General features: G+C 45.2%; 3 protein-coding genes across 5 annotated transcripts in view; 1 reads left to right on the top strand and 2 right to left on the bottom strand.

The window, feature by feature from the left end:
* Positions 1 to 1,214, bottom strand: part of LOC307005951 (uncharacterized protein) — a 120,395-nt gene extending 119,181 nt beyond the window's left edge. Inside the window, exons 1-2 of one of the 2 annotated variants that reach the window (XM_079626498.1) lie at positions 1,106 to 1,214; positions 525 to 663 (exon numbers count right to left, since the gene is read on the bottom strand). The gene's annotated coding sequence lies outside the window, so the exon portion shown is untranslated. The remainder of the gene's footprint in view (positions 1 to 524; positions 664 to 1,105) is intronic. The other variant, XM_079626499.1, reaches the window with a different exon arrangement.
* Positions 1,215 to 8,322: 7,108 nt separating this feature from the next.
* The window catches only part of LOC307006000 (uncharacterized protein), a 229,927-nt gene continuing 211,067 nt past the window's right edge, over positions 8,323 to 27,182 (top strand). Inside the window, exons 1-2 of one of the 2 annotated variants that reach the window (XM_079626588.1) lie at positions 8,323 to 8,571; positions 22,120 to 23,650. In XM_079626588.1, the coding sequence (XP_079482714.1) occupies positions 22,125 to 23,650 (1,526 nt within the window). In that variant the 5' untranslated portion in view covers positions 8,323 to 8,571; positions 22,120 to 22,124. The remainder of the gene's footprint in view (positions 8,572 to 22,119; positions 23,651 to 27,182) is intronic. The other variant, XM_079626587.1, reaches the window with a different exon arrangement.
* On the bottom strand, positions 9,039 to 12,939 carry LOC307005974 (E3 SUMO-protein ligase ZBED1-like). The gene is made up of 3 exons (XM_079626547.1): positions 11,214 to 12,939; positions 10,975 to 11,071; positions 9,039 to 10,776 (listed from the first exon to the last, which is right to left on the bottom strand). The coding sequence occupies exons 1-3, from the start codon at positions 12,672 to 12,674 to the stop codon at positions 10,388 to 10,390; spliced, it is 1,947 nt and encodes a 648-aa protein (XP_079482673.1). The 5' UTR covers positions 12,675 to 12,939; the 3' UTR covers positions 9,039 to 10,387.

The raw sequence follows: 27,182 nt of genomic DNA, 5'->3' as shown, positions 1-27,182 counted from the left end.
ATGATTATTGCTTTTAAACGAGAATATAAATATATATTATTGCTGCATGTTGTTCTATTTAAACATGAATATGTACGGTGTTGCCCTTTTTATTTATTTTGTTTATCGTCACATTCAACCTTTATGTCATGCGAATTTATTAAATGTAAATGAACATCAGAATATGTAGTTGTAGCCTATATCTGAATTCATAAGTAAATCATATTATATAGTTGTATTTTTGAATATACAGAAGTTAAACAGGGTGTAATTATAAGTTTGTTATAGTTATGTATTTATAATTAATTTTGACTATGTAATTGTAAATCAAAATGTTTAACTTGTTGGTGCTACAGCCAGCCTTATTTATAGCAGAGGGAAAATACTCGTTTTAATGTAGATAAGTGGCATGTACTAACAATAACTAATATATCAAATGTTAATTTCCAAAAAGGTCCTTTGTCTCTTCCGGTTCTTATATTTTTTTCAGTCTTAAAATATGTATGTATAATCAGTATTTATACATTTGTATCAAAATTACTTACCCATTTTTTATTTTGTGACACACAGAAACTGCGTATCAGTAGCGCACTGCAACACGGAGTGTGTGTGAAACGGGCGTTAGGCTGGCGCTGTCGTCCTCACACTGCTGTGGCGTCTGGTTCTGCAGTTCTGCAGTTGGACCTATCTCGAGTAAAACGCTTTTCATGTTAGTATTACTGTGATGTGTCCCGTGGCTCATCATAGCCGCTCAATGTAAAGATGTATCATGATCTGTTCCGGTGCGACACTGAGATCGATTCACACATTAATTCCCCTCACAGACCTCAAACTGTGACTTGACGAAACAATCACACACACACACACACACACACACACACACACACACACACACACACACACACACACACACACTCGCTCAGGTCTGAATGAACTCTACATGTTCTCCTCATGCTCGCTGCTGCTGCACTACATGTTTATTTCAGGAGAAGACGCCAGAAAGAGTATCGCTGTGGTCGATGAACACAATACAGAAATGAGTCAAACTGTATAAAGTGTGTGTGTGTGTGTGTGTGTGTGTGTGTGTGTGATGGTGGTGTAAATATGAGAAATACGCTCTCCTCACCCCAGAAGACTCGACGCTGAATCTCGACGAGGAAGAGACGCGACACTGCGACCACACGCGCGGGACTCAGCTTTAAGTTCTTCTTCTTCTTCTTCTTCTTCTTCTTCTCCTTCTGTTTTCTTTTAATGGCGGTTGGTAAACAACTTGTAAGTGTGCATTACCGCCACCTTCTGATATGCAGTGTGTGTGGATCACAATAGCCTTTACTCACTACTCTTCAAATATAAAAATATACCTAAATAAAACCAATAAATAACTACATAAATATCTAATAACATTATTAATATTAATACATTAGCCTATCATTCACATCATTATTAAATACAACTTTCTAAGACAACTAAACGCATATCCTTCTAATAAGCCCTGTTTTATTCAAAAACACAAATATTGCTCTATACCCCTCATGCCCTGAACTCATTTGTAATATTTCCTTCATTTCAAATCGAATTTTTTCTTTACTAAACATCACATTTATGGTACTTCCATTGTCCCCATCATCCTGTATTACTTCGCCATTATCTCTTATTGTTTTCTCCCTCTGTAGGCTATCTTTTCCTCATCACTCAAATTACCATTACTATGTATTTTAACACATGTCCTTGCCAGCAACTCTGCTTTACCTTTGCTCTCTATTATTACTTTCTCTCCATCTGTCATTATAGGACCATAACCATACTCTCGCGTTCTCCAGTCGCGCGCGCGCTTGTGCTTTAGGCCCCGCCCTCAGACTTTACTATCTGACAATAACCTCGAAAATGTGTTTCTCTTTACAGAGAGCATGCAGGATTGGGAGACAGGGCAAAATGAATTTGGCTAACTGTCCTGGCCTGGGTTATTATTGTGGCAGAAAGGTGCTACATATTGCGCAGCGCATAACTTAACATTTTCCTTTTGCAGAATGTCAGGATGGATTGCATCAAGCTGAACTGATTCTGCTTCCAAATGTATGAATACTGACGTGTTAACGTAAGCAAAGTGGATATGTGTTTTTCAGGGGAAAAGGACTCTGACTCCATTAAGCAAGAAATGTCTAATGATAATATGTTTCAGTTTGTAAACAGATGGTGAAAACTCCACAGGTCACACCAAAAGGGACGAGGGAAAGACAAGCGGTCACTAACAAAATACTTAAAGTCTCCATTCACAGGTGACAGCCAGCAGGAGATGGTCCATTCCGGTGGGGGTGCGGTGGGGATCTCAGGAGATCAGTGGGACACCTGCGTCCAAGCCGCTCACCTACAGGCCCCAACCATCCCATAGTCCACGGGGCGAACGATGATCAACACGCCTGGAGGAGGATGTGGACCGACTAATGGTTGAAGAATGGGGTATTTTGATGATTTTGAGGATTTTATCTGATTATATCGAAATAGGGCTTAGTATTGATATACAGTAGATCAAATGATTTCATTGGTTAATGATTAATTCGAAAATATTTAAGGCAAATGTTTTCAGGAAGAGAAGATCCAGTAATTAATTTAAATTATAATTCAAAATTCAACTGCAGTAGCCACCATTCAACCTGAAGAGGGCAGCACTCATTCGCTTTTACACCACATATCCATGGTAGCTGGTAGAGTATGCATGCATCATGTATACAAACGTGTGTGTGTGTGTGTGTGTGTGCGTGCGTGTGTGTGTGTGTGTGTGTGTGTGTGTGTGTGTGTGTGTGTGTGTACGTGTGTGTGCAACTAACGAAACCGGTTAAACTTGAAATTGGGATTAAGACAGGGTGTCCCTGGAGCGCTGTGAATTTCATAGTGGCCTTAAACCACTGGTTGAAATGGTTATGCCTCCTCGCCCCGCCTGGTATTACATCTCCAAACCCAGTCCAGGCTTTTGCTGATGACGTCCTCATAGTATCAAGAGAGGAGAACGTCATTACCAACACGCTGTTATACACCGATCGCTTCCTGCAATGGTCTGGACTTAAAGTTAAGAACAACAACTGTGCGGTGTTCTACGAACGACGCAGCGGTGGCAATAGATGGTATAGAGCCAAGTATGATCAGCCTCCATCATTCACAATCGCTGGAAGCACAATCAGAGTTTATTCAAGACTTGAATCATACAATTATCTAGGACACATGTTTAATGTTGCAGGAGAATGGCAAGAGCAAGTGAGCGATATCTGTAAGGAATACTCCATCAGATTAGACTTGATAGACCAGTGTCCCCTGCCGACCTGTATGAAACTCCAGGCGGTTCGGGATATAGCTCTGTCTAAGACTCAACATCTGTTTGCCAATGTCCACATTGCTAAGAAATATCTGACGGAGCTGAACAATAAGACCGTGCAGCTGGTAAGAAAATGGTTAAGTCTCAACACACACACACAACAAGAAGTATTCTCTTTATGAACAAATCAGAAGGGGGACTGGGGATTCCCAACATTGAATGGATTTATACAGCTACCAGAGTAAACCATTTACTGCACATGCTGAATAACGATGACCTTACAGTTCGCGAAGTTGCCCGGCGCTCACTGCTGCTGGATCTAAGCAAACGCAAGGTCCCCTATGCTGCAGATGGAGAACCGGGTTTCCTTGGCTTCCGAAAGAAACCTAGCGGAAAGCTGGACACCAGGGCTACAGGATTTGGAGTACGTTCGGATTGGCCCGATCTGAATGACTTGTGCAGCAACAACAATCTACAGCTGAACTGGGCGCATACTGGCGGGGAGCAGGTAAATATCAGCGAGGGGCAGATTATGGATCTAAACGTGTATGCTGAGGCAACTACACATCACACTGGAACCAGTAAGAAGCTGAACAGCCGGACGTGCAGGTATGAAATCCTCCAATATTTTCAAGCGCAACAGCGCGATTATTGGGCTGACCTGCGCCTTCAAGGTAAACTCGCTGGCCTGCAGTGCGCGGACCATACAGTCTCACACTCTGCGTTACAAAATCCAGCCGTTAACGGAGGTATCCTAAAATTTGTTATTAAAGCTCGGCTGCAAACTCTTCCGTCTAAATACAATCTCTCCCTGTGGTTTCCAAAACACCACGAACCATTCTGCTTACTACACAGCGATAGGACAATGGACTCTACAGCGCACATAATGAACGGGTGCCCTGCGTTTAAAGGACTTTACATCGCGCGCCACGATCGCATTGTAAATATAACAGCTCAAGAACTGCGCAAAGTTTCTGGACAAAGTGCAATACACACAAACAAGACTGTTCAAACTAGCTGGTTTTCGAATCTGAATAATAATATAAACTCTCTTAGAAGTGTCCTCAGGGAATACTCAAATACTCCAGACATTGTAGTCGTCAATGAACTTTCTAAGAGTATTCTGATTTTGGAAGTGGGCTGTTGTTTTGATGCTTATATGGATTTGTGTTTTTCTGAGAAAATGCTAAAGTACCAGTCATTAACCAATGCTTTGGCAGTGTGTGGTTACAGGATCAAACTGATCATCTTAATCTTTGGCAGCTTGGGACATGTGCATAGATTATGTGTTAGAGGCTTGCAGATTGCTGGACTGAGTAAGAAGACCTCTAAGCAAACAGCCGAATACTGTTCTGTGTCAGCAATCATAGGCAGTCTGCATGTGTGGAGAAGGCGATGTCTCCTCTATCCATAGTCTATGTGATTATTTATTCATGTGGTTGGGACTATTAGCAATGTTTGTATTGTCTGGTGAAACATGACAGGCTCTTTGTGAATATTTGGATGCTGTGTTGTTTTAATCAGTATTGGTCATTCCAAATAAAATAATCAAATGTGTGTGTGTGTGTGTGTGTGTAACTGGAGAGATGGTTACTGAGTGAAATAACTAAATACAATCCCTAACATGAGCGTTTCTGTTAATGGATTGCTTGTAGTACGGGGACTGCAGGCCTACCCTACATCCCGTCATCAGAACACACAGATGCATGTGATGATGCACCGCATGTGCACATGTAAACACTGAAATTAATCCCGTTAAAGGTAACGTTAATATTATCAATGTTGAAAACAGTTGTGTACACATTTTTTTCAGGATTCTTTTGAAATCTTTTGTAACATTATGAATGTCTTTATTTTTGCATTTTGTTTATATATTCAATGAAAAGATATTTTCAGAGGGGATTATGATTATCTCCTTTTGTTTATACTGCCAATAGCCTTAACAAATGGATTTCTGCCCTATTTTTAGGCATAAAATGTCATATAAATCAGGCCAAGAATGATATATCAACAAATCCCTCTGAACAAACCTTCACAATATAGTTAGGAATATGACTGTCAAGTTTGGTGTGTGTAGAAGCGCTACAGAAGTGGAAAATCGTCACTAGGAGTGTGAGAGAAAACTAATTTTGAGAAAACAGCCTTTAAAGATTTGTATGGCAAATTTTTACTAATTTCTATTGAAAGCCATGAATTACAGACAGAATATTCTTTTATATGTCCAAGTAAAATCCATGTATCACACTGTATAACATCCAAAGCTCATTATTGCTTCATCCATCACTGATCATAACATCCAAAACAACACACCAACAGTGCATCACACCGGTTAACGCTAGTGTGAACACACACACATCTAACACTCCGGTTTTCCAAACCACAGTTTAGGCATCGACGCACTATCTGATGGCATTTCATCATCTTCTGTCTTCGTTGGTAATCCCTTGTGTCTTCTTGCTAATGACAACTGTTTTCTGAGAGAATTTTACACGCATTTACACGTTTTTTTTCTCTCTCGTTCTGAATAGTATCCCTCTTGAGTTTTTGAACGGATTAATACGAAATTGAAAGCTTTAAGCTCCAGCCAGTCCAATGACATGGACCATCTTCTCTATTGTGCCGGACAGTCTTCCACTTCTGTGTCTGGCTAACGGCCGCCTCCAGGCAAACACTCCCTTCCTCATGAAAACACTTCTGATCTACCGGCCCCCTAAACCCAACTCAGTTTTCATCTCAGAGATACGCGACCTTCTCACAACACTCTGCACCACCTCTACCAACATTATCATACTTGGAGATATCAATATCCATCTAGACAACCCAAACCTCCAACAACATGTCGACGTCCCCACACACTCCAGAGGGCACATACTGGATCTGGTCATCTCATACTCCGCCCCTATAGCAACCTTATGGCGTATGACCTGGGTGTGTCTGACCATAAGGCCATCTCAATGGAGCTGTCACTCCCTTCCCCACACACCAAGGCCAAGCGTCAAACCTGCTATGGGGACCTTGACCATCGACCTCCAACATCTCTCCTCTGCTGACCTCTCTTCAGCCACTGAGTCGGTCGACTTCTACAATCCCTGAGCAGTCTCCTGGATCTCCATGCCCCTGTCAAACATGAAACTGTCAGCTTCTTACGCTCAGCCCCTGGTACACGACGAACTTCGGCAAATGAACAGCTGGGCGTGTCCTTGAGCGTCGCCTCAAGGCCTCGGGACTCGATGTTCATAAGCAGGCCTACAGAGAACATCAGAGGTCCTACGCACGGTCCTTGAAAAGTGCACGCTCACAGTTCTTTTCCAACATTATCAACAACAGCCCTGGCAACTCCAAGCAACTTTTCTCCACCATACATGACATCCTCACACCGCAAACCCACTTTCATCCAGAGCAACAGAAGAGAGGTGCAACCATTTCATTGCTTTTTTTCAGGAAAAAGGTAGACACCATCCGCTCCATGCTATCCAGTTTTCCCACACTGCCTGTCCCGACTGTCGAACCACAGCCTGGGATCTCTGGCTTTAACGACTTAAAATTGAAGTCGTTTTTTTTGACAGCTGTTTTAGGTCATACATGTTAGAAATAATCAGGCAAACTAATAAACTGTCTAATTTCGCCATTTTTAACTGAAAAGGCCTATGTAACGTGATTCATGTAACTTAATGTAATAATTAGCCCACAGAAATGACTGGGCCCCTGGAAAGGTCCAGTGAATGGGGCCTCCCCAAATCTTCGATCAGTTGTAGTATTTTTAGCCAGACACAGTGCACATGACAACGGCTGTACATGACATATTCTCTCAGTCCCCGCGCATCTGATAAGGCCTCGTTAGATCATTTACAGGACGATATTAGGCAATCGATTGCTTCAATCACACTGGGGAGCAATAGGTCTTACCGCGTCAGTTCGCGCACTCCATCGTGTGTCACTCACTCGGTGACCGTCTTTTCCTCTAACACAGACCGCCGGTCTGGACTCGCGCTCGAGAGTGTGTAAAGGCGATCGACACATCCGAAATAAGTGGACATTTCCTGACACGACTGGACAGCATGGACACCTACTAGATTCAGTGTATGCGATGCACAGGGGGAACGTGTGGCCTAAGGATTTACTTTGATCATTTGGGCTTGCCCACCCTTAACGTTTCCCGACATATTCCCCTCTTTGTCTATATTCTTTGACCTTTTCTAGATGCTCTCGCATGACAGAATCATATTTTGCAATCAGCTCGAGTAACCCTAAAAAATGTCCATTATGAACATCAGCAAGCTCACTGGTGTCCCCTCTGAAAGCTACATTTCTAGATGCCAAAAAGAGGGTTACATCTAATAATCTCTCCAACAAAGCCCTGTCTTTTCCGGTTGCGTTTGGACCTCCTTTTGAGACGGGCCATCAGCTGCTGTGCCATGCAGAACGCTGTGGATTTCGCCACTTCCAGTAGCAGTGTTTATGTGGGCTGCTTTTCCATGCTCTGGTAATACGTTACTGTCGTTGTGAGGGGAGGGGACAAACAACATTAACCAAGCCGTTCTCATCATATAAGGCACAGGTGAATATGAATGTGTAGCCTACATATTGAGAATTAATATTATAATATAATTTGTGGTCTTCAGTAAATTAAGGTGACTCAAAGTGCACCAGATTAATGAATTTATCTTTAAAATTTACACATTTTTCTTCCGGGGGAGCACGTCCCCGGACCCCCCTAGAGGCAACGAGCTGCACTTACACAAATATCGTAGGCTATTTGATGTTCTATGAAAAATACAAAAGTAATTATCTTATAATTAAAAAACGTAGCCTATACATGATCAGGGGGTTTTCACCTCCTTTTTCTTTTCTTTTTTTTATTTATAAATGAGTGCATAAAAGGTCACCAAAATGAAGTATTTGAACCTCATAATTAAATACAAAAGTAGGAGAAAACTGCAAAAAGGTCCACTTTTTTAGAGAAAAAATAAATAAATATATATATTTATATATACTTATATGTTATTATATAAATCCGCATTGAAGCTCCACACCCCAAACAGTTGGTGGCGGTAATGCACCAAATTGGTATGCCAACCGCCAATAAATTTAAGAAGAAGAAGAAGAAGAAGAAGAAGAAGAAGAAGAAGAAGAAGAACCACCAGAACCCCTCAGTTCTGGATCTTGTGTACTGCAGTGAGGTGCTACTGGCTTTTGGGCGATCTTTTCTTCAGGTCCATAAAGAGGATAAAGATTCCCTCATCGAGTCTCAATCAGCGTCGAGTCTTCTGAGGCGAGGAGAGCAGGTATTCTCATCTTTACACACTTTACATCACACACACTTTATACAGTTTGATGAAGCGACAGACTCATGTCTGTATTGTGTTCATCGATCACAGCGATACTTGTGCGTCTTCTCTGGCGACGTCGAGCGAGCATGAGGAGAACATGTAGAGTTCAGTCAGACCTGAGCGAGTGTGTGTGTGTGTGTGTGTGTGTGTGTGTGATTGTTTCGTCAAGTCAAAAGTCAAAGTTTAAGATCTGTGAGGGGAATTAATGTGTGAATCGATCTCAAGTGTCACACTGGAGCAGATAATGCTAATGCTTTACAGTGAGTCTATGATGAGCCACGTCACACATTAAAGCAATACTAATAAATATGAATCGCGTTTTACTCTTGGAACAATAGTGCTTTATTATTGAGTCATTCTACAAAACGGGTGCCATTTTCATTAAGAACTAACTTTTTTTTTTTTTTTTTACTTACAACTTTAAAGATATGTTAATCCTCCAAAACAAAACAAAACTATTTTCCCACCTCAGGCACAAAATCCTTAATAATATTATCCTTTTTATTCAGGCAAGGGAGTCTTTCTTGTGCCAAAACAAGACATGTATTTTTTAAATCTAATGTTTTCCTAATAGTAAAATGTTTCTTTTTTGGGAACAATCAATAGAAAGTCTATAATTTAATAACTTTACTTTTTTCTTAGTTTTTTAAAATCTTGAAATATGAAATTTATTGACACACACACACACACACACACACACACACACACACACAGAGAGAAACTGTAGTAACGCTGCCCCAAAACTGATCATTAATGAAATAGCTTCGATATTGAACACATGCAACTTTCATCCCTCAAAATGGCCATATTCAAGAAAAAAAAGTTGCGTAGCTTGCATCACTGGAGATAACTGTCAGTCATTTATCATTTCTACAATAAAACAGTTTTACGTTTTATCATTTACTAGGGGTGTAAATCGGGGCCTTCATGACGATTCGATACGATACCGATTTCTTAAGCCAACGATTCGATTATTTTCGATACTTCAGAATTCCCCGCGATACGATTCGATTCGATACGATTCAATGCTCGATATTTTTACATGATGATATCTATTAAGTTTCAAAATAAATCAACAAAAATAAATCATTTAATTAGCCTTTTATTGAGAATACAGAAACAGTATTCTATCTATTCACATAATAATGTGTATGTTACACTATAGCATTTGTGCTCAATGCACTGCAAATTAACAGAAAATAGAACAGTTACTGCATCTACTACAGTTACAATAAAGTGCAATCAGATCATTTGTAATAAGAACAAAAAGTCTAATGCTTACAGTGCAGGTCTACTATGGCCAATTAGCCTACTGTATTTACTGAAAAAAAAAAAAAGAAAGACTGACCTCTACAGCCTACAGTTCAAGTACATCAACCCTGCACGTTTCTTTTATACAAAATTGGTTACATTTTGAAAATATAATTTGCATCTTATTAAGAGGTAATATCACACATCCTCTGCAGTAGATGAACTGCAAATAAAACAGTTACTCCACAAAATCAGTTAAAGTGCAATTAACAAAAAGTAACAAAAGTCTAGGACATTAGCCTACAGCCCAACATTCACTACAAAATAACAAAAATGCATTTGCATTTTAAAAGAATGAGGTATTTAGAAGCATGGCTCATGGCTTGAGCTAGGGGACTTGCAAATAGAACAGTTACTCAACAAAACAGTTTAAGTGCAGTAGCTTAAGAATCAAAAGTAACAAAAGTCTAAGACATAAGCCTACAGCCCATTAATGGACCAAAGACAAGGAGACTGACCTCTACAGTTCAATACTCTCAGTGGTGCTCCTTGACAGATTTTTCTTCAAGAAAATCAACTGGTCCACATGCTCAGAAGACAACACACTACGCTCTGAACGCACAATGTCCCCTGCTGTACTAAATACACGTTCTGATGGTACACTTGTACCAGGAATGCATAAATACGTCTTGGCCAGGTCTGCCAGGAGAGGGAACTCAGCCTGGTGAGCTCTCCACCAGTCTAACACCTTACCATCTAGGCTCAAAGATGCAACATCTCTGTACTTCCTAACTTCATCATGGGCTAGTTCTTTGGATGTTTTGTCCCCGACACTTGGGTCCTCAGTGCAGAAGGAGTCGCCAAAAAGGTCCTCCAATACCTTTGATTTCTTGGAAACAGGGGTGGATTCTAGAATGGCACAGAAATAAAAAATAAGACTTGATTATAGTTGTGTGTAATTGTGTTATGTATATATAATTATATGTAAAAGCAAGCATAAATATATAGCACATGTATATAAAAAAATATATAAATAATATACATAGGCTACATACACAGTACACACATGTATAAAGATATATAAATATCAAGTGTATGAATACATACCTTTAGTAGTTTCTGCATCACACACCTCATTTAGCTCCATAGAAATCTGGTGAGAAGAGTGAGGAGGTGTTTCCTCAGGCTGGGCCTCTGACTCATTCTGTAACACAGACAAACACATACACAAAGGCAAAGTTATTAATAAATAGCTAGAGTATTCAATGGAACAATGGGTTCATTAGTATTACTATTAAGTTAAATTAAACACCATCACTAATGAAACAAGATGAGAAACAACCTACCCTCTGTTCCTTCAGCTGTGCTGCTTCTTCAGCAAGATATTCAAAGGTTTGGTTTCTTCTCTCATCACCCAGGAAAGGAAGCTTTTTAAATCGGGGGTCTAAAGCAGCTGCTCGAAGCAAGAATGGCTCTTCGTCCACATATCGCTCTCTGAGATCATCAGACATGTGTCGTTTCATGTCTTTGATTAAAGGGGAGTCATCCGGTGCATATTCGAAATGCGTCAACAATTTGATTCGGAGAGGCGCAATGATGGACACAGTGGGTTGCTTCTCCTCGCACATCAGAGTAGTAGCAGTTTTTAGCGGGGCTAGCAGACTCACCATTTGTTCGGCAGCCAAGAGATCACTTTCACTGAGTGTGTGCACGTCACACGAGCCTTTTCTGATTTTCTTGTCGAGAAGTGTCGCCATCACCGCAGCTTGTTGTTCAAGAAATCGCTCCAACATTTCGAAAGAACTATTCCATCGGGTTTTCACGTCTGCTTTGAGCTTGTGGTGTGGAAGCCCCAGCAAACTTTGCTTCTCCTTCAAAACTGTGGTCGCAACTGCGCTGCGGTGAAAAAAACTCACAATTCTTCTCACGCGCCCTAAAAGTCTTTCTGTGGCAGCGATCTTAAGGCCATCTTGTGTTGTCAGATTAAGTGTGTGTGCGAAGCACTTTATATGTGGTGATAATCCTGCCTCTTCACCAGCTTTGATCATGTTAGAAGCGTTGTCGGTGACGAGAGCCGGTGCCTTGTCCAGTATACCCCATTCTTCACACGCACTTCTCAGAACCTGCCCGATATTAACTCCTGAATGAGTGTCTCCCAAGACACGAGTCTGTAAAACATGGTTTTTCATTTGCCATTTGTTGTCAATGAAATGACACGTTACGGTGATGTAGGACTGCGTTGTGCATGAAGTCCATCCATCTGAAGTTATGGCTACTCGCTCTGCACTCATCAGACCCTGAATAACTTCATCACGAACTTTGGTGTATAAATTCGGAATATAGGACTCGCTGAAATGTTGCCGTGAGGGAATGTTGTACCTCGGCTCAAGAACTTCGAGCAGGTATCTAAAGCCGTCGTTCTCTACGACGCAATAGGGCCTCATGTCTTTACATATAAAAAACGCAATGGCTTTGGAGATGTTTTTAGCTCTTTTTGAAGTGCTCGACAACTTTTGAGGAAAAAACGTTGTCAGTGATTGTGATGTGGCGGCGGGCGTGGAAGCTGGTGTTCTTGCTTTACACTCGACATCAATACCATGGCGCCTTTTCAGATGTGCGGAGAGATTCGACGTGTTGCTGCAGTATCTTATCTCACACTGACAGTCTTTCTCTTTACAAACGGCAACATCTCTTACCAGTGCTCCATCTATTTTCCTGAAGCCAAAATACTTCCACACCCATGACTTGACGCCGACTGGAGTGTGTAACGTTTCACTTTCATTGCCAGCTCGCTGTGACGGTTCCATCGCTCTTGAAAGTCAGACTCAACAGTGTGTGAACTGTGAACATAAACGTAATGCGCGCGGCGCGTGAAGCAGTGTGACGTAGAAGACAATAATGAGGATATCGCCACCCGCAGCTTAGGAGTAGGTTGCACGCATATGTCGGAGTGGATGCTGAAAAATGACAGGCGGCAAAATAAGCACATTAATCGATATTCTTGCGGACGCAACGATGCATCGAATCGCCGGCTGTATAATCGATGTATCGATACGAATCGATTGATATTTACACCCCTATCATTTACTAATAATATTAAATGATTTGCCACTTCCATCTCACCGCGCACTCTTTCAACGCTAAACTGATGGAATACGTGCTCTGCTTTTGTGAACCGTAAACCCCGCCTACTTTGATCTGATTGGCCATCTATCTGGACGCTCGCTGTAGACCACTAAGGTAGACTAACCCTAAAATGTAACTTTTAAACCTTTTTGTCATCCTAAAAACAGAGCGGAGCAAGAATTTCCAATATTGGGGGGACAGTTTGGCCATTTCCAATTATTAACTTATTATTGTTGACGTATAATTATAGGACTTGTGCCCCTCAATGTCTATGGTGATACTACTTGACTATCCAATATGAAAAAGTAGACTATACTTATATGGAAAATACCTTAATTTTGTGTGCGTAACTGTCTCTAGTATAATGAACAGACACATTTCAAGTTAAGACACCAAAACATTGAGGAAAAGCAGTTAGGACTTTGCTTTAAGAAACAATACATTTCAACGGTTTCTTTTATCCAGATCATGGGCTTTACTCTTCTGATGTCTGATGTCTGTAGAGCGGTATATGCAGCACTGCTCGCCCCGGCCCTCTGTGTGTTACCAGTGTAAGGACCGTTTAGTAGAGGACACAAACTTGAAGATATGTGTGGACGATTTGGCTACAAAATCTTCGGCTCTATGAACATTGGACCTGAACTAAAAACAAACTGTACGCTCAATTCATATGGATTAATTTTACGATCTCTTTATTAACCTTTTGAAGCATCAAAGTGTGTGTAGCGGTCTATGGAGAGTAGCCAACAGAGAGGTCTCAGATTTCATTAAAATATCTTCATTTGTGTTGGAAGATGAATGAGTCTTACGAGTTTGGACCAACTTGAGGGAGAGTAAAGAGTAATCAATGACAGAATAACAACAAAGTGTGTGAACTATCCCCTTAACCCCTTATATTGGCCATTACATACTTAAAACAGTAATATCCTATACTAAACCTAAGCCAATCTTGACACACTATATATCATTTGAAAGCTTACAATCTCTAGTTTACATATTTGGTGACTGATTTTCAAAATACATGACAGAGGAGCCGTAATTTATCAATATGCAACAAGAATATGTTCATCCTCCTGAGGCGTGTTCAGACCTTTATTTTGAAATAGTGATGAACATGAAAAATCATGAGAGAATGGTAGAAACCTCAGTTTGTTTTCATGCCAAGAGTTCAAAAGATAGCATCCATTCAATTCTTTTAGAAAAAAAGGTCTGAACATGTTTTAAATAAAAATATAATAGATTCAGCATTAGTGATGTGGCAGCGAGCTATAATGCACATACGTGATCTTCTGTGTTTCTTAGAGGTTTAATTCATTTCTAAATCTGCCAAACTTCCAACACTACTTCTGAATAGGACGTCTACTTCATAAATTGTATGAAAATTTAAAAAATAATGGTTCAGACTCAAACCACATATGGAGATGGAGGCGCCCTCATATGGGCAGTATCTCCACACCGCAGACATATTCGCGCTTTCCGCTTCAAGTTGCTTCCGTTTTCTACTTTGCCAATAACCAATAGCGTCTCTGCAAAAAAAAGTGACGTCATGCCGCATGCGTTGCTGTTTCTGTGTGGAGTCAAAAGGGTCTAAACTCTGTGCGACCGCATAACTATAGATGTGTGTGTCAAAAAATAATGAATATATATATATATATATATATATATATATATATATATATATATATATATATAATGTCCGAGTCCTGATCGGGAGGTTACGTCCGATTCCGATCGAGTCTGAAACAACGTGATCGGGCCCGATTTCCGATCACGTGATCGGATCTGGACATCCCTACTATAAACCCGCCCACTTTGAAGCGGTAGCCTACTGAACTGCAGTGGAAAAGCAAAGCGAGCCGCGCCGCGCCGAGTCGTACCTGGCAGAGGAAAAGCGCCACAAGGTGCCTGTTCACATCACATATTGCGTCTTTTGCACGCTCAAGTTTGTTATTTCAAATGTAGGCGCGCAGCGCGCTCGTTTTTCCAGCCGCCTATGCCGCGGCAAGATGAAAACATCTTAACTTTTCAAAAAGCGCACTGCAGGTCATGTGACAAACCAACCAATCAGCTTCGGCCTTTCTGTAACAACATCAAAAGCTAGGCTGAATAGCTGTACAGGGCAGATTTGTATTTCTCATCTCCATAAATATATGTAGTAAAGCTAATACAAGGGCTAGAAATCAATTAATCTTTTGCTGATATTTCCTCGTCATTATGGAGAGTGCAGTTCATGGTTGCATAGCAACGACAGACGCCACGGGAGCGCTAACACTTGTAGAACGAAAGAGACCGCGGCGCGGCAGCGCTTTCCACGCGATATGGTGCGCTGCGCTCTGAAACCCATTTATTTAAGGCGCGTTTGTGTGGATCACGTGATTTTTAAAAAAAAATTTTTTTAAACAGACAACATTGGATTTGCGCAGAGCCAAGTGTCTTTGTTTAAAAACATTTTTTTGTTCAGGTCGCAATTGCTCGCACTGTCAAGCCCATCCAATATTGTTTTTAATACGGTCTTGGTGAACATAAGAGACTTCTTTCAAAACATAAAAGTTTGTACCAACACCATTAGTGTATGCTTGAAGTTTTACTTGCTAATCATATGGTTGATAGCGATCAGCTCAAGCTTTCTTGGAGATGATGATCAGCTCAACTCTGCTACGGTGCAGGGCATCAGCATGCACGCATCTGCAACACAACATTTGTCACAGAGCCAACAATATAATTATTCATGCAAGGTTTATTAAAAGAAAAGAAGCTACAGCAGAACTAAAGTGAAATGCAGAAAAGAGAAAGAATATAAATATACAGAACATAATTTCTTAATTAGGATAACAGAATTGATGTTTTTAGGTTTACTTATTCATGTAATATTGCTAACACAGTGTCACTTACGTTTGAATGTCAAAACCTTCTTCAAATAAATAAAACAAATAGAAAATGTAAATTTGAGAAATTAAAAAAATAACAGATGCATGTTATTTTAGGTGAAAAATATTGAGAAAATGGATGTGAGGTTCTGTTAATGAGCTTCCTCCCTTCACCTGTGTTTCCCACTTCTCCGGCAGCAGCTTTCTTCAGGAATGTTGAAGTCGTGGAGCTTCCCCTCCGTTGTAGAGGCGCTGTTTTGTTACCACTAAAATCACAGAACAATTTTTTATCAATATTTGTTAACCATTGAGCTAACGTAGTAATGGGCGATATAAACGATACGTTTCTTTCTTTCTTTAAAAAAAAAAGTTTGGCTTTCCTTAGGGTCTGTGTAACCTGTTCTGAAATGGTTTTATTATAATTTATATATCGTGATATATATCGTTATCGCAAGAGGCTGCAATGTATATCGCAATATGGATTTTAGGCCATATCGCCCATCCCTAAGCTAACGTAGTTTCAGTCAAATTTCGCACTCCATATTGACCTCACCGATTACGTTCATGTTAAATAAATTAGCTAACTTCCAAGCAAAATCTTTACACAATTATCAAAACCTCTCATCTACACATACGATGTGATTAAAAGCCCAAACTTTAATATCAAAAGCTCAAGGTAAAAAGTTAGCATAATTTAGGCCTAACGTTACCTCTTCTGAAAACGGTTGAGATGCTAACATACTTTTTCGAAGACACTAAACCATGTCTATAAAGTAAATATTGAGCAGAAGCGTGTCAATTACAAGTAAGAGAAGTGTCTAGAACAGTTGTGTGTGTTATTTGTGTGATTTTAGACACTGATCTCACCTGAAAGCAGTGAAAACAACAGTGAGTTTTGCTGCTCGTCAGTTGCAGACAGTGGCGTGAGCCTGCGCCGTTTCCATGGCAACTCTGCACCACTCCAGTGTTGGAAGCAGGTTTGAATGCGACTCGAATGTTCACGCCCATTAAAACCTCTTATATACTGTCTATGATTAAAACACGTCAAAGTCACGCAACATTTACATAAACATCTACAGTAGAATTAGAACATTGCTTTAATAAAAATCTCATTAAATAATGAATTTTAAACTAATTTTGAAGTTCTATAACCCGTTCATAAGTGCAAAGGCCCTTGCCCACACATATAACAAGCTATGCAGTCACAATTAATAAAAAATGAAGTAAACACTTTTGACCACATTAGTTATTTTTTCTATAGTAGCCTAAGCCCTACTCCTGGTGTTTTGCTTTTACCCCGGGCTTAAAGTAAAAAGATTCCTGTGAAAAAATTGTAGGAGGCTATGATTAAATTAAATGCATTTATTTTCGTGTCAATCTGTGTTCATTTTTACAACGAACCATGCGCTGTCACTTTAATTCAGCGCGTGCAGCACATGCAGCCAGCGCCGTCCCTTTAAAAGCGAACTAGCCTAGTGCTGAGCATGTCCGAAACTAAGAGTTTTAAATTGTGCAGCATACCTCTACTAGGTAGGATACATGTCTAAAATGACCAGCCATTTATCATATTTTTATCACATCATTTATCAAAATGGTTAATTATAAAAAGCATTTCGTTATTTGAATGCAAAGAGCTGGACCCGCGCAAACATATAAACACGACATCGGCCTCCCGTATAGTGGGCTGACCCAAAGCCGACGTAACCGAGCTGGGAAATAGAGCACGGACTGACAGGAGATCTGCCGACGCTATAGGGAGGGAGGCCGGCGTTCGATGCTGGGCAGACGCTGGAGGGAGGGAGGCCGACGCTCGATGCTGGGCCGACGCTAGAGGGAGGGAGGCCGGCGTTCGATGCTGGGCCGACGCTATAGGGAGGGAGGCCGACGCTCGATGCTGGGCCGACGCTATAGGGAGGGAGGCCGACGCTCGGTGCTGGGCCGACGCTATAGGGAGGGAGGCCGACGCTCGGTGCTGGGCCGACGCTATAGGGAGGGAGGGAGGCCGACGCCCAGTGCTGGGCCGACGCTATAGGGAGGGAGGCCGACGCTCGATGCTGGGCCGACGCTAGAGGGAGGGAGGCCGGCGTTCGATGCTGGGCAGACGCTGGAGGGAGGGAGGCCGACGTTCGATGCTGGGCCGACGCTAGAGGGAGGGAGGCCGACGCTCGATGCTGGTCCGACGCTATAGGGAGGGAGGCCGACGCTCGGTGCTGGGCCGACGCTATAGGGAGGGAGGCCGACGCTCGATGCTGGGCCGACGCTATAAGGAGGGAGGGAGGCCGACGCTCGGTGCTGGGCCGACGCTATAGGGAGGGAGGCCGGCGTTCGATGCTGGGCCGACGCTATAGGGAGGGAGGCCGACGCTCGATGCTGGTCCGACGCTATAGGGAGGGAGGCCGACGTTCGATGCTGGGCAGACGCTGGAGGGAGGGAGGCCGACGCTCGATGCTGGGCCGACGCTATAGGGAGGGAGGCCGACGCTCGATGCTGGGCCGACGCTAGAGGGAGGGAGGCCGACGCTCGATGCTGGTCCGACGCTATAGGGAGGGAGGCCGACGCTCGGTGCTGGGCCGACGCTATAGGGAGGGAGGCCGACGCTCGATGCTGGGCCGACGCTATAAGGAGGGAGGGAGGCCGACGCCCGGTGCTGGGCCGACGCTATAGGGAGGGAGGCCGGCGTTCGATGCTGGGCCGACGCTATAGGGAGGGAGGCCGACGCTCGATGCTGGTCCGACGCTATAGGGAGGGAGGCCGACGCTCGATGCTGGGCCGACGCTATAAGGAGGGAGGGAGGCCGACGCCCGGTGCTGGGCCGACGCTATAGGGAGGGAGGCCGGCGTTCGATGCTGGGCCGACGCTAGAGGGAGGGAGGCCGGCGTTCGATGCTGGGCAGACGCTGGAGGGAGGGAGGCCGACGCTCGATGCTGGGCCGACGCTAGAGGGAGGGAGGCCGGCGTTCGATGCTGGGCAGACGCTGGAGGGAGGGAGGCCGACGTTCGATGCTGGGCCGACGCTAGAGGGAGGGAGGCCGACGCTCGATGCTGGGCCGACGCTGGAGGGAGGGAGGCCGACGCTCGATGCTGGGCCGACGTTCGATGCTGGGCCGACGCTAGAGGGAGGGAGGCCGACGCTCTGCTGGGCCGACGCTATAGGGAGGGAGGCCGGCGTTCGATGCTGGGCAGACGCTGGAGGGAGGGAGGCCGACGCTCGATGCTGGGCCGACGCTATAGGGAGGGAGGCCGACGCTCGATGCTGGGCCGACGCTATAGGGAGGGAGGCCGACGCTCTGTGCTGGGCAGACGCTGGAGGGAGGGAGGCCGGCGTTCAATGCTGGGCCGACGCTAGAGGGAGGGAGGCCGGCGTTCGATGCTGGGCCGACGCTAGAGGGAGGGAGGCCGGCGTTCGATGCTGGGCAGACGCTGGAGGGAGGGAGGCCGACGCTCGATGCTGGGCCGACGCTAGAGGGAGGGAGGCCGGCGTTCGATGCTGGGCCGACGCTATAGGGAGGGAGGCCGACGCTCGATGCTGGGCCGACGCTATAGGGAGGGAGGCCGACGCTCGGTGCTGGGCCGACGCTATAGGAGGGAGGGAGGCCGACGCTCGATGCTGGGCCGACGCTATAGGGAGGGAGGCCGGCGTTCGATGCTGGGCAGACGCTGGAGGGAGGGAGGCCGACGCTCGATGCTGGGCCGACGCTATAGGGAGGGAGGCCGGCGTTCGATGCTGGGCAGACGCTGGAGGGAGGGAGGCCGACACTCTCTGCTGGTCAGACGCTGGAGGGAGGGAGGCCGGCGTTCGATGCTGGGCCGACGCTAGAGGGAGGGAGGCCGGCGTTCGATGCTGGGCAGACGCTGGAGGGAGGGAGGCCGACGCTCGATGCTGGGCCGACGCTAGAGGGAGGGAGGCCGGCGTTCGATGCTGGGCCGACGCTATAGGGAGGGAGGCCGACGCTCGATGCTGGGCCGACGCTATAGGGAGGGAGGCCGACGCTCGGTGCTGGGCCGACGCTATAGGGAGGGAGGGAGGCCGACGCCCAGTGCTGGGCCGACGCTATAGGGAGGGAGGCCGACGCTCGATGCTGGGCCGACGCTAGAGGGAGGGAGGCCGGCGTTCGATGCTGGGCAGACGCTGGAGGGAGGGAGGCCGACGTTCGATGCTGGGCCGACGCCGGCCTCCCTCCCTCTGGGCCGACGCTAGAGGGAGGGAGGCCGGCGTTCGATGCTGGGCCGACGCTATAGGGAGGGAGGCCGACGCTCGGTGCTGGGCAGACGCTGGAGGGAGGGAGGGAGGCCGACGCTCGATGCTGGGCCGACGCTGGAGGGAGGGGGGCCGACGCTCGATGCTGGGCCGACGCTGGAGGGAGGGAGGCCGACGCTCGATGCTGGGCCGACGCTATAGGGAGGGAGGCCGGCGTTCGATGCTGGGCCGACGCTATAGGGAGGGAGGCCGACGCTCGATGCTGGGCCGACGCTGGAGGGAGGGAGGCCGACGCTCGATGCTGGGCCGACGCTATAGGGAGGGAGGCCGACGCTCGATGCTGGGCCGACGCTATAGGGAGGGAGGCCGGCGTTCGATGCTGGGCCGACGCTATAGGGAGGGAGGCCGGCGTTCGATGCTGGGCCGACGCTAGAGGGAGGGAGGCCGACGCTCGATGCTGGGCCGACGCTGGAGGGAGGGAGGCCGACGCTCTGCTGGGCCGACGCTATAGGGAGGGAGGCCGACGCTCGATGCTGGGCCGACGCTATAGGGAGGGAGGCCGACGCTCGATGCTGGGCCGACGCTGGAGGGAGGGAGGGAGGCCGACGCTCGATGCTGGGCCGACGCTGGAGGGAGGGAGGCCGACGCTCGATGCTGGGCCGACGCTATAGGGAGGGAGGCCGACGCTCGATGCTGGGCCGACGCTGGAGGGAGGGAGGCCGACGTTCGATGCTGGGCCGACGCTAGAGGGAGGGAGGCCGACGCTCTGCTGGGCCGACGCTATAGGGAGGGAGGCCGACGCTCGATGCTGGGCCGACGCTATAGGGAGGGAGGCCGGCGTTTGATGCTGGGCAGACGCTGGAGGGAGGGAGGCCGACGCTCGATGCTGGGCAGACGCTGGAGGGAGGGAGGCCGGCGTTCGATGCTGGGCCGACGCTATAGGGAGGGAGGCCGGCGTTCGATGCTGGGCAGACGCTATAGGGAGGGAGGCCGGCGTTCGATGCTGGGCAGACGCTGGAGGGAGGGAGGCCGACGCTCGATGCTGGGCCGACGCTATAGGGAGGGAGGCCGACGCTCGATGCTGGGCCGACGCTATAGGGAGGGAGGCCGACGCTATAGGGAGGGAGGGAGGCCGACGCCCAGTGCTGGGCCGACGCTATAGGGAGGGAGGCCGACGCTCGATGCTGGGCCGACGCTATAGGGAGGGGGGCCGGCGTTCGATGCTGGGCCGACGCTATAGGGAGGGAGGCCGGCGTTCGATGCTGGGCCGACGCTATAGGGAGGGAGGCCGACACTCGGTGCTGGGCCGACGCTGGAGGGAGGGAGGCCGACACTCGGTGCTGGGCCGACGCTATAGGGAGGGAGGCCGACGCTCGGTGCTGGGCCGACGCTATAGGGAGGGAGGCCGGCGTTCGATGCTGGGCCGACGCTGGAGGGAGGGAGGCCGACGCTCTGTGCTGGGCCGACGCTGGAGGGAGGCCGACGCTCTGTGCTGGGCCGACGCTATAAGGAGGGAGGCCGACGCTCGATGCTGGGCCGACGCTATAGGGAGGGAGGCCGACGCTCGATGCAACATACCTTTGACCAACTCATAATTATGCTGCTTATCTCTGTAAAGCAGCTTTGAAACAATCTACATTGTTAAAAGCGCTATGTAAATGAAGATGACATGACTTGACAATTTCTCACAGGATTATTCACTTGAGCTTGTGTTTCTGGTGTCCCACTTTCACAGGCACATGAATGGAAAGTCTATGAAGGAAAATTCTAGTGTAAACAGCCATTAATAATTAAAACGTTTTTAGTTAAATAAATATCATCATTCTCAAAGTTGGTGTCAAAATATGGCAGTATATTTTGATGTTAATGAGGTACATTTACCTCATTCATGGAAAGTGTCAAGGACATATAATCAATTTATAAAAAGGCATCAAATTATCATATTTTATAGCAGTTGTCTACTTTTTACTATTACATCAGGGCTCACTTTTACGTCCTTTCACTTTATATTTTTCTGAATTATTTTGATGTACTGAAAATTAAATGTAATTTTTTATTTCAGACCTGATGGAGCTGAAGGAGGAGAGTGAACTGAGTGAAGTGAAGAACGAGGAGAGTGAAGAACTGAGTGAAGTGAAGAACGAGGAGAGTGAAGAACTGAGAGAAGTGAAGAACGAGGAGAGTGAAGAACTGAGAGAAGTGAAGAACGAGGAGAGTGAAGAACTGAGAGAAGTGAAGAACGAGGAGAGTGAAGAACTGAGAGAAGTGGAGGAGGAGAGTGAAGAACTGAGAGAAGTGAAGGAGGAGAGTGAAGAACTGAGAGAAGTGAAGGAGAGAGAAGAACTGAGTGAAGTGAAGAAAGAGGAGAGTGAAGAACTGAGTGAAGTGAAGGAGGAACATCATGTCCAACCAGGAGGAAAACCTTTCAGTCGCTCAAAGACAAAACAGACATTTTTAAAGAAAAGAGCTAAGAAATCTTTCACCTGCACTCAGTGTGGAAACAGTTTCACAAGCAAATATAGTCTTGAGTGTCACATGAGGATCCACACCAGAGAGAAGCCGTTCTCATGTGATCAGTGCGGCAAAACATTTCCTAGTGCATCAGACCTGAAGACACACCTGAGAGTTCATATGAAGGAGAAGCCGTATTCATGTTCTGTGTGTGGAAAGAGTTTTTCACTGCTGCCATATTTACATGCACATGAGAAAACTCACACTGTTGTGAGAGAGTACATGTGCTTTGAGTGTGAGAAGACTTTCATTTCAGCAACCAGTTTAAAACTCCACCAGAGAATTCACACTGGAGAAAAACCTTACAAGTGTTCACACTGTGACAAGAGATTCAGTCGATCAGCATCTCTGAAAACACATGAGAGGATCCACACTGGAGAGAAGCCTTACAAGTGTTCACACTGTAACAAGAGATTCAGTCACTCATCATATCTGAAAACACACAAGAGGATCCACACTGGAGAGAAGCCGCCCACGTGTGATCACTGCGGAAAGAGTTTTACTTTTAAAAGTGACCTGAAGCGACACATGAGAGTTCACACTGGAGAGAAGCCGTATGTATGCCATCAATGTGGAAACAATTTCACATTCAAATATTCTCTTGATGTTCACATGAAGATCCACACCGGAGAGAAGCCGTTTAAGTGTGAACACTGTGACAAGAGATTCAGTCGATCAGGACATCTGAAAACACATGAGCGGATCCACACTGGAGAAAAACCTTACAAGTGTTCACACTGTGACAAGAGATTCAGTCTGTCTGAAAATCTGAAAACACATGAGAGGATCCACACTGGAGAAAAACCTTACAAGTGTTCACACTGTGACAAGAGATTCAGTCAGTTAGCAAATCTGAAAAAACATGAGAGGATCCACAGCAGAGAAAAACCTTACAAGTGTCCACACTGTGACGAGAGATTCAGTGAGTCATCATCTCTGAAATCACATGAGAGGATCCACAGCAGAGAGAAATCGCACACGTGTGATCAGTGCGGGAAGAATTTCTCTATTAAAAGTGTCCTGAAGCTACACATGAAGATCCATACAGTGGAGAAACCACTTAAACACAGTCTGAGATCACGGTAAGTAGTTTATTTTCATGTGCTGAGCAACAAAGTCTCTTCTGTGTAAGTTAGCCACACATCACCCTATAGCCAAATCTCTCCTCTCCACCTATAGCCGGTGTGTGCTGAGCACAGGACACTTTGTTGATTGATTGATATCTATTAACTTGTGTTAAACCAACAGCAATGTCTAATTTGTCAGTTCAGGTCAATGCAAAAAAATGCAAAATCGCTCTCTGACAGTAGGTGGCGCTCATGTAAAGCAGAAATACAGCTCTATACACGGCTCTAGACTGCGACTAAATGGTAACATTTTGCAACCTTTTTTAAGAGAGCTGCCATTCCTGCTGCATACGACTAACCTCACACGGCAAACATCTTAAAGGTCCCATTGTGTCAACTGAAATTTCCTGGCTTTTTTCATGATAACAGGTCTAGGGGCTATGAATAGCGTAACAGTGAAGTTGGGAAGATCATTAGCCATTAACTTAGGGGCCGATAACAGAACTCCATTCTAACAGAAAACCCTTAAATATTCAATATGTCTTGAGAACGCACTGCCTAAAATAGGTTCGAAGTTGCAAACGATTATCCGTTTTCTCTGCGCAAACCTCAAAAACGCAAACACGCGAAAAGAAGGATGGCATCTGCGCTATGATGTACCAAGTACATCAAGATTTATGGGAAGTGTTCCCAGTCTCGGCTGATCTAAACTATGCAGCCTAACATTATATAAGTACAATTATAAAAGTCGATAATGTATTATGTGAATGCTAGGTCAAAGAGATGTTTTTAATCTAGCTTTGAACTGACAGAGTGTGTCTGCTTATATACAGTTGTAATATATACAGAAATATACAGTTGAGTATCATCGGCATAACAGTGAAAGCTAATTCCATGTTTCCTAATGATATCTCCTAATGGTAGCATGTACAGAGTGAACAGCAGCGGTCCTAGTACTGAGCCTTGTGGTACTCCATACTGAACTTGTGATCGATAAGACAACTCTTCATTTACTGCTACAAACTGATAACAGTCAGATAAGTATGATTTAAACCATGCTAGTGCAATTGCATGACACTTCATAGTGTCTTTTCCAAGGCCTTCTCCCCCAGGGCCCTCCTCCAAGTAAATTTCCATAGACAAAGGACCTATATCTGGTTTCGATTTATCTCTAGTTGGCCCACTAAGCCCCCCTACACTAGATGACCTCAGACCTCGGAGGTCCGAGATCCTTGCCCGCCTGTTTTCTGGAGTGTCTCTCCCTTCTGCTTTCCCAGGTACATAAACACATAGGCTACATGGCCCTGCGTTGTATTCTAATGGCGCTTTTCCACTGCATGGTACGGCACGGCACGCTTTGGCGCTTTTCCACTGCATGGTACGGTACGGCTCGGTTCGGTACGGCTCACTTATAGAGCATTTCCACTGCATGGTACGGTACGGCTCGCTTTAAATGGTACCACCTCTGTTGAGGTTCCAAGCGTACCGTACCGATACTAAATGTGACGTGAAAACACTGCAGATCACTAATTGGTCAGACAGAATCGTCACTTCAGCGTCATTGTATTTGCAACACGAGACACTAAACCCGCTAGATTTAAATAGCCAGACAACAGCCAACGCAGTAGCACCTGTTTTTAGAGTACTTACTTGACAAAAAAAGTAAAAAAAAAATCAAACAAGAAATGGCTGAATCGTGGACGAGGTGCAGACGTTCCTCTCGTTGGTTGCCGAGGAGCGGATCCGGCGAGAGCTGGATGGGGCAACACGGAATAAAAAAAGTGTTCGAAGAAGTAGCACAGCTCTGCACACGGCTACCACCGGACCTACAACTATTAACGATCAGTCCCACCCACTTTGAAGCGGTACTAACTGCAGTGGAAAAGCAACCGAGCTAAAGTGAACCGAACCGTGCCATACCGAGTCGAGTCGTACCACGCAGTGGGAAAAGCGAGCCGAACCGTTCCGCGCCGAGTCGAACCGTACCGAGCCCGAACCGAGCCGTACCATGCAGTGGAAAAGCGCCATTTGGTGAGAGTCTTGGACCCAGGTCTCACACACTCCAATCATTTTCCGATCCTTACAAGATTTTCTCTTAGATCACAACCGCACCCTCACTGGAATGAACCATTTACGGTCTGCTGTCACCTGCGAATGGAGACCTTAAGTGATTTAGTTAGTGATCGCTTGTCTAGGTGGTCGTCCCTTTTGGTGTGATCTGTGGAATTTTCAACCTGAAACATATCACCGGATAATTTCTTGCTCCTTGAATAGTACTCGGGGTCCTTTTTGTCCCCTGAAAAAAACTCAACCCACTTTGCTTATGCCAACAAGACAATATTTATACATTTTGGAACAGAATCAGTTCTATTCGATGCAATCCATTCTGACATCCTGCAAAAGGCGCTGCGCAAGGTTAGGCACTGTTTATTCTCTGCCACAATAATAACCCGGGCCAGGATAGTTAGCCAAATTCATCCATGGCCATTATTTTACTGGAAACAGTCTGCCCTGTATCAAAAGTCTGCGCTCTGTAAAGGAAAACAATTATCGAGGTTATTGTCAGATAGTAAAGTACACGTAGTTTATTTTGTCTGCTGTGCTGCCGCATCTGCCCTGGCGTTTCCTGGTGAAACAGTTCTTGTTATTAGCACACTTACAGACAGCAATTTTGTTAGGGAGAAGAATGGCTTCTTGCAGGGCTTTTACCCAATTAAACCCTGTGTCCTCCCAACTTTTATTATACCACCTGTGCGATGGCTTTCAGCAAATCTGAACCCCTTAGTAAACCATATTTGGCGTTTGGATAAAGTTTGCCATCTACACTAACCCAAACGTTGTCCTTCAGCCAAATTTCCTCCAAACATCTTTCTCTGCCTCTGAAACAAAATATTACATTCTTCATTCTAAGCCACAATCTCATCTTCTTATCGAAGTATTTGAAGGGCAACGGCCCTCGGTCTCACTGCGTATCCTGCTTTTCAGGCCTGTTGTTGGTCTCGCAACTCAGTCATCTACAAACATTTTTAAAGTCATCAATTGTTTCTATCAGGTCAGGTCGTGGTGTACAGTACAGACTTGGTCAATGTCAGTCAAACAACATTCTCCTCCTTTGGTCGCAATAATCATAAATCATAATCATAAATGGCTGACTTGGCCAATGTGTTACTTTGTTGTTGCCGTCAATTCTATAACCCATGATGGACGGCGATCTACAACTTCACAATACCAATTTTCATAAATACTTAAACTGATCCAGAAAGTAATTCAAATCCACATCTTAAATGACAAAAGGAATTACTACCAGACAGAGCTTGATGACCAATCAACTTAAAGGGACAATAAGTATCTTTTTAGGTTTTTTATTATCTAAAATCAATATTTTTATTCATAAATATGTCCTCAATGGTGTACAAATACCTCGGCCAATTATCTGACTTATCCTTATAAATGAAGAATTTATTATCTTTATATACATGGTACGGGTAGGTCCACGGAGGCTTCCATGTAGTTCCGCCATCTTGCAAAACTATAATAGCAGAGAGTG

The sequence above is a fragment of the Phoxinus phoxinus genome, assembly GCF_949152265.1.
Source record: "Phoxinus phoxinus genome assembly, chromosome: 1".
NCBI classification, from domain to species: domain Eukaryota; kingdom Metazoa; phylum Chordata; class Actinopteri; order Cypriniformes; family Leuciscidae; genus Phoxinus; species Phoxinus phoxinus.
The sequence above is the reverse complement of the archived record's forward strand: the minus strand, read 5'-3'. Positions and strand labels throughout refer to the sequence as shown.

Excerpts from the sequence above, each read along its gene's own strand:
- LOC307005974 (XM_079626547.1), bottom strand. The coding sequence starts at position 12,674 with ATGGAACCGTCACAGCGAGCTGGCAATGAAAGTGAAACGTTACACACT. Across the intron at positions 11,072-11,213 it reads CACAGCTGAAGGAACAGAGG|AATGAGTCAGAGGCCCAGCC; the intron begins GTAGGTTGTTTC and ends TCTGTGTTACAG. Across the intron at positions 10,777-10,974 it reads TGATGCAGAAACTACTAAAG|AATCCACCCCTGTTTCCAAG; the intron begins GTATGTATTCAT and ends GTGCCATTCTAG.